Below are 16,161 nucleotides of genomic sequence, written 5' to 3'. Positions count from 1 at the left end.
GAGAATTCCAAAGAAACACATAAGCATAATTTCAGGTGGTGTACCATTATCTAGGGAAAAAAAAAAAGAAAAAGAAAGAAAGAAAAGCCAAGCATTTTAACAGCTGGAAGAAGGGCAAAAAAAAAAGTCTTTGGTGTGTATTTCAAATGAATACACTCCATGAAACATAAAGCAGCATTCGCCTCATGAGGCATATTCAAAAAAAAGTTGTGATCTGTGTTGTGTTTATTTTTTTTCTGTGAGTAGTTTTATTTGGTTGCAAATGAAAGTATATACAAAATTAATGTTCTTTTTGGAAAGGCATTTGTTTTAATGACAGTGGAATATATGGTCAATAAAGTTGAAATTTTTAGATTGAGGAAAAAATTAAGGGTATTGATTATATTTTTGGTTATGGTCCCTTAAGAGATGTCACTATATTGGTTCTAGTTTTGAATTGCCCCCTGAGAGATACCATGTGTGTATACACACACACACACACACACACACACACATACATATATATCTATATATATAGTTTCTATGTACTATCTCAGGTTATTCTCTGATGTGTCTTTAAGGTGAGAATTGTAATTTCATCCAAGAATGCCCTCTTCTCTAGGAAGTCTAGAGCACCCTAATACTCTGCAGTCTGGTGGGGGAGAAGAAAATGAGTAAACCCAGGCCATCAGATATATCAGGGGCACCCACAGGGGAAGGAACATCTTGATTCTGTAGGGATGACACCTAGTCTGCATCTCCCATCCTGACCTCCATCATGAGCTCTAGACCCACCTTTCCAACTGGTCATGAACATCTCTGTGGGCAGGTCTCTGGCAACCATCTTTACATGTCACAGACCACATTGGTTATTCACCTGTGAAGACTGCCCCTTTCCCTCAGGCCCCTGGAACACTGCTGGCATCATGCTCCCACTTACAACTTATGCCTCAGAGTCATTTCCTTTCTTCTCCCTCATCCCCGTCTGTGCCCAACCAATGACCATGCTCTGCTGGTTTCACTTTCAAGTCATTCTCAGACTCCCAGTCTCCATGCTTCCTCCATGTGCTCTGGTTTCAACCCTCTGTAGCAGTGGTGAGATTATCACCCCCATGCTGCCAGTCTCTCATTTCAACACATATTTACTGAGCACCTGTTAAATCCTGGCCTCTGTGCTTGGCCCTACAAAAGGTGTCTCTCTCAATCATTTGTGACAATAGGCTGCATTCTCTTTCCCAACATCAACACATCTTCAGAGGTATCTCATCACTTAGAAAATAAAACCCAAGCTCCTTAGACTCTTTCCAGCCATATCTGTGCATGTGCTTTAACACAGCTGAGCTCCCGTCCTGCTCCATCCTTAATGGCTACAGGAGCAGGGAGGATACTTGAGATGGCCGCAGTAATATCACACAGATTACTTAAGCAGTTGTCTAAGCCCTGCTACAACCACTTAGGAAATGGAAACCAGAAAGTTACCAAGACTTTTTGGCCAAGATGGAATTATAGGAACTAGATTTAGACTCCCACTTGAAACAACTCCCCACTTTCCCAGCCAAAAGAAACCAAAATAGACAGAATATGAAGACATATCAGGCAACTAGGGACAATGATTCTGAGATATGGTCAACAAATGAGGTGAGCCCTATGGCAGTCCCAACTTATAGCTTCAAAAGCCTCCAGGTCACAGCACAGGGACAGAGAGCTCAGGAGGATCCCTACAGACTCCCAGAGTTGGGAACACAGAGCTAAGAGTCCTAGGGAGACTAAAACCTGGAGACTAGAGTTCCTAGGACTGAGTAATAGAAGGGAGAGAACTCTGGGATCTTCAGAGGATCCCTCTGAAGTATTCAGCTAGATATTGATTAGCGCATGCATGGGAAGAAACTGTCTTAGAAAAGAACCACGGAAAAAGATTTAGAAACAGTGTGTGATGCAGGTCTGAGAGTAGCACACGTTCCCATATTGTTCAGAGTGCCCAGAACGCTCTTACTTCAGGAGTGGGGAATAATTAGCCATAGACTGAACCCTGCTCGGTTCTGCCTAACAAATCTTATAAACAAGACTCTTCTGTGTCTTCACATTGTCACTGAATGATTTAACCTTGGGGATGTATTTAAACATGCTATGTTAACTTTGTCCCCTATAATATTATCATAATCATCTTCCTCTTGGCTATTATACAAGGAAACTTTGAGAACAAATGAACAGGGAAAGGGCTTGCAGAGACTTTGTGATCACAATAATTTACAGGAGATTGGGGAACCTTTTTAAAAGATGGTATAGATTAGAATATATGGGTTCCTGTATCTATGAGTAAATAGATCCTGGGGATCTCCAAGACAAGAAAGTCATTTGGACACATACCTAATGTATCTATGAAGCATTCAGTGAGGAAATACAGTGATATTTCCTATCTCTTCTTGAGGATTTGTCAACCCCTTGGTTAGATTATTAAAACTAGCCTATTTAATACCACTGTCTTTAGGTGAAAGATTCATTTTTCCTGATAGCTTTTTGAGTATTTTTTTGAGTATTTTTGTATATTTTTGCCTGAATAAGTTTGTATGACTAAGATTGAATTAGAGAACATATCATTACAGACATAACTTCTTTTATTATGCTTCATTTTATTGCACTTCTCAGATACTGTGTTTTTTACAAATTGAAGGTTTGTGGCAACCCTGCATCGAGCAAGTCTATTGGCATCATTTTCCCAGCAGCATTCACTCGTTTCATGTCTCTGTCACATTTTGGCAATTCTCACAATACTTCAAACTTTCATTATTATTATATTTGTTATGGTGACCTATGAGCAGTGATCTCTGATGTTACTATTATGATAGTTTCTGGGCATCACAAACCATGCCCGTACATAAATGGTGAACTTAGTTGATAAGTATATATGTATTCTGACTGCTCCACTGACCAGCCATTCCCCGGCTCATTTTGACTAGAGATGATTAAGCTTAGTGAAAAGCTCATGTTGAAAGTTGAGATAGGCCAGAAACTAGGCCTCTTGCACCAGTTATCCAGTTTGTGAATACAAAGGAGAAGTTCCTGAAGGAAATTAAAAGTGCTACTCCAGTGAACACATGAATGATCAGAAAGCAAAACTTCCTTATTACTGATATGGCAAATGTTCCAGAGGTCTGGATAGAGCAGACCAGCCACAACATTCCTTTAAGCAAAAAGCCTAATCCAGAGCCAGGCCCTAAATCTTTTCAGTTCTGCAAAGGCTAAGAGATGAGGAAGCTGCAGAAGAAAAGTTTGAAGCTAACAGCAGTTGCTTCATGAGGTTTAAGAAAAGAGGCCATCTCCATAACATCAAAGTACAAGGTGAAGCAGCAGGTGCTGATGGAGAAGGTACAGCCAGTCATCCAGAAGATCTAGCTCAGATAATTAATGAATGTAGTGACGCTCAACAGTAGACTTTCAATATAGGCAAAACAGCCTCCTACTGGAAGGAGATGCCATCTGGGACTTCTATAGCTAGAGAAAAAAAGTTGATGCCTGGCTTCAAAGATTCAGAAGACAGACTGACTCTGATACAGATGTACAATGAAATTAATGTTTTCTTGACTGTTAGCACAACATCCATTCTGCAGCCTACAGGCCAAGGAGTAATTTTGCCTTTCAAGTCTTGTTTTTTAAGAAATACTTTTCCTGCAAATCAAAACCACAGTGAGGTACCACCCCACACCTGTCAGAATGGCTAAGATCAGAAACACAAGAAACAATAAATGTTGGTGAGGATGTGGAGAAAAAGGAACCCTCTTGCACTTTTGGTAGGAATGGAAACAGGTGCAGCCACTCTGGGAAACAGTATGGAGGTTCCTCAAGTTAAAAATAGAACTACCCTATGACCCAGTAATCACACTACTGGGTATTTAACCAAATAATACAAAAACACTAATTCAAAGGGATACACAATTCATTAGTGTAGCTCTATGTTTATAGCAACATTATTTACAGTAGCCAAATTATGGAGGCAGCCCAAGTACCCATTGATAGATGAATAGATAAAGAATATATGGTGTGTGTGTATATATGCAATGGAATATTACTCAGCCATTAAAAAATGAAATCTTACCATTTGGAGTGACATGGATGGAGCTGAAGAGTGTAATGTTAAGCTAAAGAATCAGTCAGAGAAAGGCAAATACCATATGATTTCACTCATATGTGGTATTTAAGAAACAAAGCAAATGACCAAAGAAAAAAGAGAGAGACAAACCAAGAAACAGACTCTTAATTCTAGAGAACAAACTGATGGTTACCATAGGGGAGGTGGGTGGGAGGATGGGTGAAAGAGGTGATGGGGATTAAGGTGGACACTTGTCATGATAAGCACTGGGTGATGTATCAAATTTTTAATCACTATATTGTACATCTGAAACTAATATCACTGTATGTTAACAATACTAGAATTACAATAAAAAATAAAGTATCTTTCAGAACAATAAAAAAAAGAAATTTCATAAGCTTCTATATAGCAGCTATAGACTATGATTCCTCTAATGGATCTGCGCAAAGTCAACTGAAAACCTTCTGTAAAGAATTCACCATTCTAGATACCATTAAGAACATCCATAATTCACAAGAAGAGGTCAAAATATCAATATGTACATCTGTTTGGAAGAAACTGATTTAGCCCTCCTGGATGACTTTGAGGGGTTCAGATCTTCGTAGAGGAGAAGTAATTGTAGATGTGGTAGAAACAGCCACAGAACTAGAACTGGAAGTGGAGCCTGAAGATGGGACTGGATTGCTTCCCTCTCATGAAAAAAACTTGGGTGAAGGAGGAGTTGATTTTTATGGATGAACAAAGAAAGGATTTCTTGAGATGGAATCTACTCCTGGAGAAGATGCTGTGAAGATTGGTGAAACGTTAACAAAGGATTTAGAATAGTACATCAACTTAGCTGATGAAGCAGAGATGGAGTTTGAGAGGATTGATTGACTCCAATTTTGAAAGAAGTTCTTTGGATAAAATGCTATCAAACAGCATTACATGCTACGGAGAAATATTTCATGAAAGGAAGAATTAATCAATGCAGCAACTGGTTGTCTTATTTTAAGAAATTGCTTCAGCCACCTCAGCTTTCAGCAACTGTTACCCTAATTAGTCAGCGGGCATGAAGAGGGAGGATAAACCCTCTACCAGTAAAATGATTACAACTTGCTGAAACCCCAGATGATGTTTAGCACTTTTTAGCAATACAGTATTTTAAAATTAAGGTATGTACATTTTTTAGATATAATGCTATTGCACACTTAATAGACAACAGTATAGTGTAAACATAACTTCTATATACACCAGGAAACCAAAAAATGCATTTGATTCACTTTACTGCAATATTTGTTTTATTGCAATGATCTGGGACACAACCTCAAATATCTACAAGGTATTCCTGTATATTTTTGTGAATCATGCTTATTTTTAGAGAATAAATTTCCTAAAGAGCAATGAATTGTACTTGGAGAGTTAAAACTCCACGAAATTCGACAAGACAAAGATAGCTGTTCTCACCATCTCATTCATCTTCTTATTCATAAACTTGAAATTCTAGCTAGTGCTATAAGGCAAGAAAAATTAAAAAGCATACAAATTGGAAAAGAGGAAATAGAATATTTGCATATGACCTCATTGTCTACATAAATCCCAAGGTCACAAGATACCAGATAAATATACAAATATAAACCACATTTCTACATCTAGCAATGAACATGTCAAGATTAAAAATAGAAACACAAAAATAAACCTCAACCTAACCCACACTTTATTCAAAAATTACCTCAGAATGAATCACACACTTAAATGTAAAATGTAAAACTATAAAAACTTTAGAAAAAGATATAGGAGAAAATCTTGACACCAAAAGCATGAGCCATAAAAACAAAAATTGGTAAGCTGGACCTTATGTATATGAAACTTTTGTTTTGTGAAAACGTATGTGAAGAGGATGGAAAGCTACAGACTGGGAAAAATATTTGCAAAAAACATACCTGACAAAAGACCAAGACCTAAGACACATAAAGGACTCTCAAAATTCATAAAAAAGCAAATGGTTCTGTTGGAAAATGGGCAAATGATACAAATAGGCACTTCACCGAAGAGGATATACAGATCAAATAAGCACACAAAAAGATATTCAGCAGCACTGGCCAGTAAGAAACTTCAAATTAAAACCAGTATCATTAAAAAATGATATTAGTATATCATTACACAGCTATCAGAATGGCTAAAATAAAAATAGTGATACCAAATATGGACAAGAGAGCAGAAAAACTGGATCATGCATACATTTCTGGTAGGAACATAAAATGGTTCAGTCACTCTGGAAGACAATGTGGCAGTTTCTTATAAAACCAAGCATTTAGTTACCCTATGACCCAGCAATTGTACTCTTGGACATTTTCCCCAGGGAAATAAAAACTTACGTGAACACAAAGACCTGTACACAAACATTCATGGCAGCTTTATTTGTAATAGCCCCAAACTGAAAAGCACACAGATATTTCTCATCTGGTGCCTGATTAAGCAAACTGTGGTACATTCACCATGAAATACAGCTCAGCAATAAAAAGGAATGATCTGCTGACACATGAAACAGTGTGGATGAATCCTGATGGAATTACTATGAGTGAAAAAAGCCAATTTTGAAAGGTTACATGCTATATGATTCCACTTGTGTACCATTCTTCAAAGGACAAAATTATAAAAATGGAGGCCAGGCTAATGGTTGATAAGGGTTGGTAATGGGAGATGGAGCTGGAGCAGGGGAGAGAAGTACGTGTGTCTCTGAAAGGTCAACGTGGGGCGGGGATCCTCATGGTGATGGAAATGTTCTGTGTCTGGACGGCATCACCATCAATCCTGGTTGTGATATTTCACTACGGTTTTTTCAAGATGCTACCATGGAGGAAACTGGGCAAAGGGTCCGCAGGGCTTCTCTGTATTATTTCTTATACCTGCTTGTGAATCTGCCATTACCTGAAGGCAAACAGTTTAATTTAAAAACTTGGCAGGGCGCCTGGGTGGCTCAGTGGGTTGGGCCTCTACCGTTGGCTCAGGTCATGGTCTCAGGGTCCTGGGATTGAGTCCCATATCGGGCTCTCTGCTTGGCAGGGACCATGCTTCCTCCTCTCTCTCTGCCTGCTTCTCTGCCTACTTGTGATCTCTCTCTCTCTCTGTGAAATAAATAAATAAAAATTAAAAAAAAAATTTTAAAACTTGGCATTTTACTAAAGTCTTCAAGATTTTAAGTTACATTGTATAATTGATAACGATTGCCCCCCTACTTAAATGTTGGTGAGTTCAAGATTTTCGTAGATAGTGAGTGCCTAATAATGACCAAAAGTGTGAAATACATCATTCAGTATCTAAGAATAATTCAGTCAGCATTGTAGAAGGGTAAACAGATGTGTCTATATTAATGGCCAGTTTGATTATTAAAACAAACAAACTCCAAAAGAAAGCCTCCGGGAAGTGGAGGGCAATTGGTCACACTCGTTCTGGACCTTGATGGAAATGCTAAGGATCTGCCATCTGGGTTGTTGAGAGGAGACTGACATTCTGCTGCATTTTTCTCTCCCAGGATCTCCTCTTCAGCGTGTGTGCCCTCAATGTCCTCTCCACCATCGTGTGTGCGTTGGCCACGGCCATGTGCTGCATGCAGATGGTCTCTTCCGATGTCCTCCAGATGGTGAGTGGGCCCCTTCCTTCCCAAGCACACTCAAAATAGTGAGACTGACCCCCTTCTCCTCCAGCCTTTTTGAAACTAAAGGAGAGTGGACTCTCCTGGCTTCCAACCAGAAGCCCCAGGGATGATAGGCTCTGAGAGTCCATGGAGCTTGGTGGTCACCTCATGCTGTCCTCTGGAAGACAGAGGACCTGTACATTTGGTGCCATTAATGTATTTATTTTAGGCATTGTTGGAACTGTGTGTTAACGGAGTCCAGCCACCGTCATACCTGTCTAGATGACCCCCAGTGTGTGCTCTTGAGTAATTTCAGAGACAGTCCTAGACAGCCCTAGACATCCTCTGGGTCTAGGACCTCCAGAGCAAGGTGCCTTCCTCCAGCTTTGGAATTTTTTTTTAATAAAAGGAAGTTGCTTTTAGAAAATGAGTCCTTTTCAAGTAAAAACAAAAACAAAAAAACAACCCTGCTCATCTGTGCTTTTTAGATTTGCTAATTAACCCTGAGCTCATAATCTAGTGGCAGAGTGACTGGCTGGCCATCATTTGCTCCCCGCCCCCACCCCCAACCAGCCAAAGCCTTACAGCTGAAGAACTGCTGCTCCCAAGGGAGAGAAATGAGACCAGGAACAAGGGTCACGCACTTATTAATACATGTCTATAAGTACATGCTTGATTAATAATGAAGGCTCTTCATTTATTCAACGTGAATGAAACAGCCCACAGTTCTCAGTATGTTACCGCTAAAGTCAGCACGATAAAGAGAAACTGATGGGAAGACATGGTTCTCCAAGGCTAAGGGTAGGAATCATGTGTGGGTGTGTGTGTGTGTTTCTATCTCTGCCTCTGTCTCTCTCTCTCTTTGCTTCTTCAAGAGCCGTCCTGCCTCCCCCTCAATGTTTTATGTGTCTCATGAATGAAAAAGCAAGCTGTTCTTGCAGTGGACTGTTTGATTTACTTTTTCTCATCTACCGCATGGCAATACATCAGTTTCTCAAGTTACAGGGCCAGAAAGCATCATTACCAAGACGTTAAAAATTCATTGGTTCTAATCACATGCAACGTCCGTCCCTTTGTCCCAGTGTATATCTACACAGCTGTCACAGCCGTGCCTGACCTTTCAGAGGGGTGGCAGTTTTCTGAAAGGGATTTAATTAAACAGTTATTCAGCGGCAATGAACTTTTGGCCTCGCTCACCGAGGCCTCATGTTGGTGATTTTCTCCGGCGTGTTGTATAAAGAAAAGGTTAAGTACCGTGGGGTTCTACTCACCTCTGCAGATTTTACCGTTGATCTGTAAACATCATACCAATTTGACCAAACTAACAGAACCAAAGGGCTGTAAATATAAAAGTTTGCTTTCCCCGGTTTGAAGCATTAAAATGAAAATTACCAACTAAATCCGAAGGAGGCGTGTGGTAGCCGTGATGCAGTTATGATCGCATTGATGTAGGCTCACGCTATCATTCCGCCATGTGGCTCGCCCGCGGGCCTGCCATCCTGGGCCTGGCGTCAGCCGTGTCTGCATCGGAGTCCCACCTATTCTGTGTATGAAGAAAGTGACTCTGGACATGTCACTGAACCCGCCTGAGCCTCGGTTTCCTCACCTCTGAGATGGACCGAATGGCATACCCGGTGAGCATTCAAGAAGTGTGACCTACTTGACTCTTAAATGCAGGGGGAATGTTGGTTTGTTACTGGGAATGTCCTGCAGCCATGACTGTGAATGCCACGGTCCTTGATGTACTCTGTTGACTGTAAAACACCACAGGGAGGTAAGGTGTGGTCACCATGACAACAGTTGCCCTCAGAGCCCATGGTTGTTCCATTGCTGAGTATCTGAGGGTAACTTTGCTTCTAACTCCTGACATAGAAGTAGAAATCAGTTAAATTCCTGCTGGCGAGTCTTTTTCCCTTTGTGACTATGGGCTGTGGGACCAGACAAGGCTATACTCTCCTTGCAAGTCTCTGGCTGTGCTGCTGACCTGCAGTGTCTCGGGGGTGAGGCGGCGGTGCAAAAGGGAACTGGGGTCATATGACCGTGGTGCTTTGTGTGACCCGTGTATGACCTTGGGCGTACTGCTGCCTCTTCATCCCAGTTTCCTCTGCTCTATGCAAGACTCTTCTGCTCTGCTGTCCTCAGTGGCCGCTGAGAGAGGAATCAGATAATCCATGTGCATGGGCTTTGAAAAACCCTGGTGGCCCACCTGGAGGAGGTTGGTTTTTACCACATGGGTCAGAGGCCGGTCAAGGCTGGCTACACAGGCTGCACCCTGGAAGAAGAAGTGAGGAGGCACAGGGACTCATGGTTTGCCCTGAGGGATGGAACCTGGAATCGAGTTATTCATGAGCATGCTTCAGATGCTCTTTTTAACTTTTTAGAAAAGTCTTCTCCTTTTTTTTTCAGCTTTATTCAGGTGTAATTGACTTTAATTTCCTTACTTTATTTCATTAGACTGTTGAATTAAAGAAGTAATATATGATCACTGAAACAAGTAAAATGCAGAGATATATAAAGACAAAGTTAATAAGCTACGTTCTTCCTCCTCATTCTCCTGAGGAAACTGCAGCGAATCCTTCCATTTCTTTCTTGATTTCTTAGTGTTTATATTAACATATACAAATAGTCTATTTTCCTTGTTCCTCCTTCCTTCCTTCTCTCCATTCTTCCTTCTCTTCTTCCTTCTGCTATGTCTTCCTTTTTTTTTGTTTTCAAAAATTTTATTTATCAGAGAGAGAGAGAGAGAGGGAAGCAGACTTCCTGCTGAGGGGGGAGCCCAATGTAGGGCTCAATCCCACGACCCTGAGATTAGGACCCGAGCTGAAAGCAAATGCTTAACCAACTGAACCAGCCAGGCACCCCATGTTATGCCTTCCTTTTAACCAAAGGGGATCATACCATTCATTTCGCTCTGCAACTTGATTTTGTAACCTGAAACGATAAAGGACATCCGTCTAGGTCAATATACACAAAAATGTCTTCATGTCTATATTGCTCCATACTGTGCGTGCAACGTTAATGAGCCATTTCTCTATGTGTGGATGCTTGTGTTGTTTCTTGGTTTTGATTTTGGTTTTGATAGTCCCGTGCAGATGGCACTACAGTAAGCTCCTTCTGTATACATTATAGCTCCCTTCGTCCACCTGTGCTGAACCCACTGGCCGGATAGCCACGGTTCTTCATCCCACATGTAAGCTGTGCTGCCTGCTCCCCACAGCATACCTGCCCACCGGCAGCCTCTCTGGTTCACCCACATGCCATCTCTGCTCCCAGCAGTTGGATTACAAGCTTTCTAAGTGTCAGTTGTAGCTGTCCCCAAAACAGTCTAAGCCAGTGGTATTTGGCTTATAAGTGCATATTGTACTATTATAGAAGCCAATGAAATATAAGTGTCAAAAAGGATTATTGTTTCTCTTATGAAAAAAATGAGTGCATGGGTATGGTGCATAAACAATGAATTCTGTTACACTGAAAAGAAATAAATAAAAAAAAATGAGTGCTTTGGAAAGATTCAGTGAAAGAGGGTCCCTAGATCAATTGCTCTCTATTTCAGTGTGGATGGGACAGTCATGAGGGATTGAGATACAAAGTTTTAAAGATCTTGGAGGTGTCTGCACACACACTGTTTCACTAGTACTTTTAAGTTCCAGCTCTGCTCCCAAAACACAGAAACGGGAAGCAAGAGAATTCATTTATGCACCAAAGACCACGGGGCACCCCAGACTGCAGAGTGACTCACAGCAAGGGCATTAGCCTAGCATGGAGGGAACCCATAATTCCTTCCTTGCTTCTGAGGGTCTGCGTGTTGGGATAATTAACCATTTTTGAAACTCGTCATGAATGCATGTATACATGAGATGCAAAGCTTTATGCCTAGCATCAGAATTTATAAAGCTAAAGCACTCTAATACGTTTTGGAAATAGTGATAAAAGGCAAACTGATGATAAAACTCAGTTTATTGATACAGTTTAGCGGAGAAAGCTTTTACCTCCAAAGTACCTCTGATCTCACATTTTTAGTTTTATTTCTTGAGTGTAATCTCATTTTCTCCATTTCTTCATTCAGCTCTTTTCCTCCCCATGAACTTTATTACCAGCCACTTTACCCTAAGGGACATCATCTGCTATTACATGCATCTCCATTAGGCACTTGCTTGTGAACTTTATCTTTTATTATTGCCATTTATGTTCTCAACACAAGTCGTGTGCCCTGTCAAGCAGAAGGCCTCCAGAAAGTGCAGACAGAGTGCCAAGCCTTTCACAGGTGTGCTAACTGTGGGCTTGCCCATGGAGCTAGCAAAGGGTGCTGCGGTCAGGGACACCCCCAAGCCCGGAACTCCCAGAATCACTCAAGTTCACCAGCATCTTCACCTCTCCAGCTCACCCCAGTTCATTAGCGCCTCATGGAGGCTGGCCCTTCTTGGACCCATAGTGACCTTCCTTGAGGTCTGGGTTTACCAGAAACATCTCCATGTCTTCCTTTTTTTTGTTTTGTTTTGTTTTGTTTTGTTTTTAAAGATTTTATTTATCTGGAGATGCTACTTATCTGTCAGACCAAAGGATGTCTGATTAATCAATCTTTCTTTCTTCCTTCTCTCCGTCCCCCTCCCTCCTTCTGTCCCTCCCTTTCCTCTTTTGTTCTTTCTTTCTCTCTCTCTGTCTCTTTCTTTCTTTCTTCTAGATTTTATTTATTTATTTTGTGGGGGGAAGAGAAAATCTCATCCAGACCTGTGCTGAGTGTGGAGCCTGATGCAGGACTGGATCTCATAATCCTGAGATCTTGACCTGAGCCAAAATCAAGAATGGATGCTTAACTGACTGAGCCACCCAGGCACTCCCTGATCTGTCTTAAAAAGCTAGTTACAACAGACAATCCTAACAGTGAAACGTGTATATGCTGCAAACGTTGTGACTTTAAATACGCAGATGAGCATTTGTCTACCAGGGTTTTGATCTGGGGCCAAGACCTTCTGTTTGATTGGGGGTCTGGGTATTAGTGTACCAAGTTATATTTCCTGTATAAACTTATGGAAAACAGCACCATCTGTAATTTCCAGATTCCGTTCCTTTACATTGGAGTGACACCTGCAAAGTGAGCAGAACGCAGAGCTCCCCCGGATGTTTTGACTCCTCTCCGCGCCCTTAGGGCTGCCTTGCCAGGACCTGGTTTGGCAGCATTTTCATACTCAGCTGTGCTCCTTTGTCAAGTCTCCCCAAAGCACTCAGCTTGGTTCTCATAGAACAAGCCAGTTTTTCTGCCTGCATTCGTAGTTCGTTATAGATTACGGTCGTAACTGACCTAGTCATTGGCCGCTGGGGAAGGCACCCCGTGCCCTGGATTGGCAGGGAACGCCCCTGGGGTGGTAGCAGGACCAGAGAGCAGCAACGTGCTTCTGGTGGGCATGACTCTGGCGTTTGGAGTGTGGAGACAGAGCCCAGCTCATCTAGTCGGTCGGCGACAAGAGGTCAATTAAGGAATATTAGCATATTTCTCCCAAGTGTCAGGAAGGGTAGAGGAAGAGAGCTATTGCCCTGTATTTCTTAGTCTTTATGGGAAATCTCAGAGATGTGTGTGATCCATTCACGAGTGTGGTGGGGAAGCCGGGAGAGTGTGCTCTGCCCCCCCAGTGAACCAGAGAGGCCGCCTCTGCTCAGGAGTCTGGGGAGGGGTGTGAAAAGAGGCTGGCAGACCTGTCCTGGAGCCTGGAAGAGAAGAAGTTGCTCAGAACTCACAGGACTTCCTGGAAATACCAGCCCCTTGTCCTGCCCTTCATTCCTCACTCCTCTGCCTTCCGCCATGGCAGGAGAGGGAGGTGTAGGGACTGCAGAGGGAGTATTAGTGATACGGTCCTTTGTTTAAGCCACACAACACTGCCATCTGGGTTTGTGACAGAAATGGTGTTTTCCAGTGTGACCCTGTCAGGCCGGGTGAGGTCAGAGAGGGGGTTCGAGACTCGAAGAGGTCAGTAATGTGCTCATAGTCTCATGGGCCCTCAGTGGTCAGGCAGGGCCATCCAAGGCCCACTGACCTCTTCACATCCCCTCTGAGACCCCAGAGTATGGACTGTTCTTATAGAACCAAATTTTAGGGTCTTCCTAAGTGGGCCTTGGGAAGCTGCTGTAGGCTCGTGTACCCCCAGACCTCTTCCCTGGTTCCAATGCACCTGGAAGGACAGTACCCCCTAAGTTGGGACTCCCTCTCCAGAGCAGACAGATGAGGAGGGGCTTGTCTCCAGCAGGGTCTGAAATGCACACTCCTGGGGCGCCTGGGTGGCTCAGTGGGTTAAGCCTCTGCCTTCAGCTCAGGTCATGGTCTCAGGGTCCTGGGATGGAGTTCCGTGTCAGGCTCTCTGCTCAGCGGGGAGCCTGCTTCCCCCCTCCCCCACCTGCCTCTCTGCCTACCTGCAATCTCTCTCTCTGTCAAATTAAAAAAAAAAAAAGTCTTTAAAAAAAATGCACACTCCTCTTTTGTGGATGACGAGTGCTGGGCAATAATAATGCTCACATCAGGTGTGGGAACACCTCAGCCGGGTACCAGCACCACTCCACTACACATGGAACAAACAAAACATTTGCAGATGGCCCAGAACAAGGAGGACCACCTGGGGAAGAAGTGGGGTTGAGAGCCGGTTTTCCACCCACCACACTCCAGTGCAGGCTCAGTCTTTGAGCCTGGCCACTGATCTGTAGACATGAGAGCACGCAGCATGGTGGGGTGTGGGCTGGGCAAGAGGCATTCCTGTCCGTCCTGAAGGATGACTAGGAGGTTGCCAGGTGAAAGGGAAGTGGGGATCCAGGAAGAGAGAACAGACACAGAAATGAGCAGCCACGGAGGCAGCTTCCATGGAACACAAGGGTAGGAGCGGGGAAAGAGCAGACCAGTAGCTCTCTTCTTCCATTCTCCCTCTAGTGCCCCTCGTAGGCAGAGCCCAACGGGAAGCCAACTGACAAGGGAGTCTGGGAAACTTGGTTTGCAGACTTCTAACTCTAACATCTCAGAGCAGAGTCCCAAGCAGGTAACCTTGGGCTTGAAGACAGACCCCACCTTGTTGGGGAGGAGGGTGTATGTCAAGTGTTACTTGCAGACTTCCTCCTGGGAAGGTTAAGGAACCTAGGTGAAAGCTCAGTTCACAATAAGCTGAGTCTGAGTTGCTTCCCTGAAAATGGAGCCAACACACCACTGGAAAGGTGATCTGGCGTTTAGAGCAGAAGTGGTTTAAAGCTGTCATTTAGCTTTTAAAACACCTCTGGTGTATGACAGCATCTACGCATTTAAACCGGCTAATAGGATCATCTGAAGTGCCTTGCCTTTCTCATTGAAAATGCTTGTTGTTCCCGCTCCTGGTGGGATTGTACCTTTAGTAAGAAAGCATTTTGACTTTTGCATTTCATGCTTGAGTATGTTATTGATTTTTCTAATTTCTGATAGAGACTCATTCAAAATATGTCCCTATTAGACCTTAAGGACATTTGGCCTTGTCTTAACTGCTCAGCTTTGTGCAATGCACATCAGGGCTGACAGCTTTCCAAGGCACAGGATGACAGACACACATTCGACCAGCTCCTAGTCACTGACTCACCTCTATTTCAGACAATTAAACAAAGCCACAGCTCAGACCTGCTGGAAAGGCAAGGAATGTGCTCTGTGTGTTAAGAAAAGCCACATGAGGGGCGCCTGGGTGGCTCAGTGGGTTAAAGCCTCTGCCTGTAGCTCGGGTTGTGATCCCAGAGTCCTGGGATCGAGCCCCATATCGGGCTCTCTGCTCAGCAGGGAGCCTGCTTCCTCTCTCTCTCTCTCTGCCTGCCTCTCTGCCTACTTGTGATCTCTGTCTGCCAAATAAATAAATAAATAAATAAAATCTTAAAAAAAAAAAGCCACATGAGATGATTTCAGTCTGATGCGTTACATGTGTGGACATGGTCACTATTCTTTCTCTGTAAGTCTGGAGCATGCTGATTTCATGGTATTTGACCATATTCAGAATCATGACCTCACCCTTGCTCATGCAAAACTGTCCTACCATCCCAGCCTCCTAAGAAGTCCAGACTACCCTAAGCACGGCTGCCAGAAGGTTCTTCCTACCACACAGATTTAATAGCACTGCTTCCCAGCTCTAGCACCCTCCCTAGCCCCTCTAGTGCCTCCAGAATTAACTTCTAGGGTCTTATGTAAATTTGCTTTTCTTAAACACATCTTTCACTAGCTCACCTATTCTTCTTGAGCCTAGAGCACCTTCTTGTAAGCCTACCTCCCAATCTTCAGACCTGTTCAAATGTCATCTTCATTAACCCTTTGTAGACTCCAGGCCCCCACACAGTGCTTGGAGAGCTTGTTTACTAGCAGAACTGTTCTTGCTTGGCCATATACAGTTGATTGTCTCACTCTTCATGTGGTGGACAGCCCAGAGCGTAGCATTTGAGTAGCACAGAGCTCCTTGTACTTGTAGGCACTCACAGTGAGGTGTTGATTGGAACTGGA

The 16,161-nt window shown here is 43.0% G+C and overlaps 1 protein-coding gene across 1 annotated transcript in view; it reads left to right on the top strand.

Moving 5' to 3' along the window:
* Positions 1–16,161, top strand: part of LOC111152595 (family with sequence similarity 189 member A1) — a 519,244-nt gene that overhangs the window by 486,088 nt on the left and 16,995 nt on the right. Inside the window, exon 5 of the mRNA XM_022511106.1 lies at positions 7,581–7,688. Coding sequence (XP_022366814.1) covers positions 7,581–7,688 — 108 coding nt within the window. The remainder of the gene's footprint in view (positions 1–7,580; positions 7,689–16,161) is intronic.

This window comes from Enhydra lutris, unplaced genomic scaffold (assembly GCF_002288905.1).
Source record: "Enhydra lutris kenyoni isolate GAN:26980312 unplaced genomic scaffold, ASM228890v2 scaffoldscaffold29, whole genome shotgun sequence".
Taxonomy (NCBI): Eukaryota; Metazoa; Chordata; class Mammalia; order Carnivora; family Mustelidae; genus Enhydra; species Enhydra lutris.
This window is presented reverse-complemented; position numbering and strand designations above follow the sequence as displayed.